Here is a 4,511-nt window from a genome sequence, read left to right on the forward strand (position 1 = left end):
TGACTTCCAGCATAAAAAGAGATGATTTCCATCAGCTATCTGCTTGCAGTGGAGTATCAAGAAATCAAAAGAACAGAGATCAAAGAAAATTGCTGAACTAGGTGTTAGATGCAGACATTGATTTTCTCCAGTTGTACTTTAAAAAAAATCTACAAAAATGGTAACACATACAACAGTGGAATCTCTAATACATTCCTAACGCTGGCGGTGGTTTCCACCTTGTCTGCACATGTAGAAATAGTTTTGTATAAGACGACACAGTGAGGCAGGCCCTCATACCTTATATTACTATCAAAACCTAAAGAGAATCCAAGAAAAGAGTATTTTTTAAAACTGTAAACTTGAGTCTTTTTAGTGGGCACTCAGACCTAGACTTGTTATCCAACATCCATTTGCTCAGAATCTGGAAAATTCTGATTTAAAATCAATCATTATTTTCTTCTATGTGTAGATGTTTTAACCTAGCATCTAATTCATGGCTAAGAGTTCATTCACATTAAGTATGAACTGCTATTTTCTGGTGTTTTGTTTAAGGCTTAAGCCTTAAACTGTAACTTTATCAAATGTTAATTTTGTTTTCAAGTGTTTTATGACTATGTGGCATTTTAGTGGATATCTATCTATATAGATATCCACTACATATATCTACAATATATTGTATATATATACATATATTATATATATATATATGAGAAATTGATTTCACATTATAATCTCTTATGATTATAAATGATTTACAGATGATTAAAACAATCTTTATCAAAACAGGTCAGTGGTACCATTAATGAAGATATAATGAAAGTTCTCACTAGACTTTATATCATAGTGTACTATTTCTTAGAAATCATTGGGATTCAATTATTTTTCTTTGTGTTAAACTTGTGAACTCAATTATTAAAGGTAATTTATTTATTTTTATTAGATATTTTCTTTATTTACATTTCAAATGTTATCCCCTTTCCCAGTTTCCCCTTCAAAAAAAAAAAACAAACCCTATTCCTTCCCCCCTCCCTCTGCTCACCAACCCACCCTCTCCCACTTCCTGGCCCTGGCATTCCCCTACACTGGGGCATATAGAGCCTTCACAGGACCAAGGGCCTCTCATCCCATTGATGACCATCTTGGCCATCCTCTACTATATATGCAGCTGGAGCCATGAGTCCCACCATATGTACTCTTTGGTTGGTGGTTTAGTCCCTGGGAGCTCTGGGGGTACTGGTTAGTTCATATTGTTGTTCCTCCTATGTGGCTGCAAATCTCTTTCAGCTCCTTGGGTCCTTTCTCTAGCCCCTTCATTGGGGACCCTGTACTCAGTCCAGTGGATGGCTGTGAGCCTCTATTCTGTATTAGTCTGGCACTGGCAGAGCCTCTCAGGAGACAGCTATATGAGACTCCTGTCGGCCAGCACCTGAGATCATTTCCTAAGCAACCCAGACCCCTAAGCAGCACACCATAAACTAATGGAACTAACTGTTCTAGGGATTGTTTTTGTGAATGGCCAAAGAACCAAAGCTCAAGTGAAAAATGCCTAGTTGCATTGACTTCTTGATATAAAACTTTTGAAAAAAATTTATACAAAGTTCTGGTGTTCCTCAACCGTCCTGAAATACCTATGACATAGAATGAATAGATCCAGTGACAGTTGGAAAATCACTTCCTTCGTATAGTTTTGTTTAGATCACTTGATGGTGTGCACCATCCCGTTTTATATCTCAAGAGACACCAACCCACTTCCACGTTTGTGTTTATAGAGCCTTTGTAAGAGTTTAAAACTCAACGGGCTTCTTTCTTTTCACAGGTGGGATCCCGAGACCATTCCAACCTCTCTGTCCCTTCAAGAGCTGCCATCCCTATGGGTACAGCTGGGGACTTTCTTCCATTGCAAGCAGAAATTGATACAACTTACACTTTCTTAAAGGAGACGTTTGTGAACACGGCCCCCCATTCTCTATCATCTCACTCCTCCCCAGGGGTGCCTGCTAATGCCAAAAGACCATCTCAGATCGGATTATGACTTTGAGAAATAAAAAAAAAAAAAATAGAGGAAGAGCCAATGGTATAATTAAAATTGTTTTGAAGGGGGATTTTCTTATCAGTTGAGTTTTGTTTAATTACAAGTAAGGGCGGGCCTTTAAAAATGGTGTAATATCCTAATATGGGCAGGGATCTGTCTCCTTAAATAATGAAAAACCCACTTTTTTCCTTCCTAAGTTTTATTTATTATCACAGTTGCTCATTTTTATGTAACATATTTTTAAATGTTAAAGAATGACACATTTTGGGTAATTTCCCTCGGACTTAAAAAAAAATCAATAAGCCATTCTAGTCTCTATCTATCAACGTTGTTTCATCCTTGTCTATTTTAAAGCAAGACTGCAATACTTTAATAGGATTGAGAGAGCTATTTGAAATGTATGCCAATGATTCCTGTCATTTCATGGCAGCCCTGCCATGGTTCACTGAACCCCTCTTCTCTCTTGTCAGCTCGACTGAAGACAAGCATTTAGTTGCAAACTTTAAGCAGGTTGTACAAAACAGAAATGATGTGGGCGCTTCTCCTCCTGCACAATAATGTCACTCCTGGTCAATGTGAGAAGGTCAGGTTGCTCCCTGTAAAGCTACATGATACCACTTGCCCATTTGAACAAGTTAAGTTAACCGCTGAATCTGGTCCCTGTAGTCATTGAAAACCGTGTCCTTTTATCAAACCTGCATTTGATAGGAAGGAAGAGCAGCTGTGCTGGGAGGATTTCCATGGTCTGCTTAGGCACTTTATAAGGACAGTTCCCACACCAATGTAGCAGGTGATGTATCTAGTATAAACTGAAAAACTTCAAGGTAACGGCCATTTTGACCTTCAGAATAGACTCCTTTTTTTTTGTTTTTGTTGTTGGTAAGACCCAAGAGTGACGACCATCTTTGATGCTGACAGAATTTAAAACAAGGCCATTGCCCTGCATTTTCTGCCTTGTAGCACACAAAAGTAAAATTGTATGTCAGGCCGAGATGTCGGGGAGCTGACAAGATGCCCCAGTGACATTTCAGCTAGAAAGAGCAAGTGTCTTGCAACCAAGTGGTCAAATATCAAATAATAGGTCAAGCAGGAAGGAGCTGAGTTCTAACCACAAAGAGGTTTCTGGTAACTTACTTGACAAGCTTTTGGGTGCTTTGTGGCTTGACAAAGTGATGTTCTGTTGGGTATCGCTAGACAGACTGTTCTTTATCGCCTTCAGAAGATCAGACATTGACATTGATTAAACTCTTTAACCCTTAAAGGTTAACTCTTTACAGTTTGCATCATGGTAAGTGGAGAACAAAAGGATACTTGTAATATTCACTTGTTTTATATTCACCATTTAGTTCCCGGTAGCATTTACTTCTAATGTGAACTGTTGTTTTTGACAAGGAATTTTGACCCATGTTTTATATTATCTTTCATTATAGAATTTTTCATTATGGACACATTAGACAATAACAGTTTGTATTGTGAAACCCATGTTGTGTTTTGTGCCATTTGGCCTTGGGAAATAAAATCTGCATACTGTTTATTGTGCCATCAAGATCCACCCTGGTAATGTGAGCTGTCTGAGGCCACACAGCACCCTTGCTGCCCTATTATCCTCTACCATTTCTGAGAACATTGGGCCAGGGTAATTAGCTTTGTATAAACCTCTAGAAAGATTTGCATGAGGAGTAAAATTCTGTTTAACCAGATTACTCTTAATTCTTTTTTTTTTTCCTTTTACTTTTTTGGAAGTCATAATGTGCTCTGCATAATATGAATCTCTACACACTTTGAGACACTTCTTCTGCCATTCCTTCAATGAGGGTGTTCTGCACGGATATTGAGATGCAGGCTTGTAGTTTATGTGTTCTCACTGAATGTTCAGCCTTCATACTGGGACGGCATTGCTACCCTATGGAACCCACATCCTATCCCCACCGCCAGCCCTGTGTGTGTGTATGTGTTTGTACTAAGTTCACTTTCAGAACCTAGCAGTTTAAGAGGAATGAGTATATTTGTAAAATGCACCCTACACCTGCCTTAGTCTATTTAATTAATTTTACAGTGTTAATGGGAAAACTCAAAAAAAAAAGTGTGTATCACTGTGTGTATCAACCTTACAGATGCATTATACACAGAAAATTCTGAGCTATAAACTAAAAAAGAAAACGATTATAAAATCAAATTGAAGCATGTCTCATTTATAAGCAACTGGATGGTAACGGCCATAGGAGCTGAAGGACGGGCCTCCCGAGTGATCATTAGTATTCACTTCCAAATGCAGTAATATTTATACCATATGCTTTTCTCCCAGAAGTCAGCCGCAGCAGGAGGAGGAGATCTAATGACATGTCCTATGGAGATCTGAGGAACTCTAGACTGCTCCAAGCACCTTAGTGACCAATTGCTGCATATTTGAGATCTGCATCTCCATGGCAAGGACCGTTGCCCTATCAGCTTCTTCAGCTCTCTAGGCGTGATGTACGGACTAGACGTTTCTCAGGAG

General features: G+C 38.7%; 1 protein-coding gene across 4 annotated transcripts in view; it reads left to right on the forward strand.

Annotated features, from left to right (window-relative positions):
* Ccdc171 (coiled-coil domain containing 171) overlaps positions 1-3,562 on the forward strand; it is a 323,333-nt gene extending 319,771 nt beyond the window's left edge. For 3 of the 4 annotated variants that reach the window (XM_031377774.1, XM_031377775.1, XM_031377776.1), the window contains one exon: positions 1,799-2,014. In XM_031377774.1, the coding sequence (XP_031233634.1) occupies positions 1,799-2,014 (216 nt within the window). Of the gene's footprint in view, positions 1-1,798 lie in introns of all 4 variants that reach the window. The other variant, XM_031377773.1, reaches the window with a different exon arrangement.
* The last annotated feature ends 949 nt before the right edge of the window (positions 3,563-4,511 follow it).

The sequence above is a fragment of the Mastomys coucha genome, unplaced genomic scaffold, assembly GCF_008632895.1.
Source record: "Mastomys coucha isolate ucsf_1 unplaced genomic scaffold, UCSF_Mcou_1 pScaffold18, whole genome shotgun sequence".
Lineage (NCBI taxonomy): Eukaryota > Metazoa > Chordata > Mammalia > Rodentia > Muridae > Mastomys > Mastomys coucha.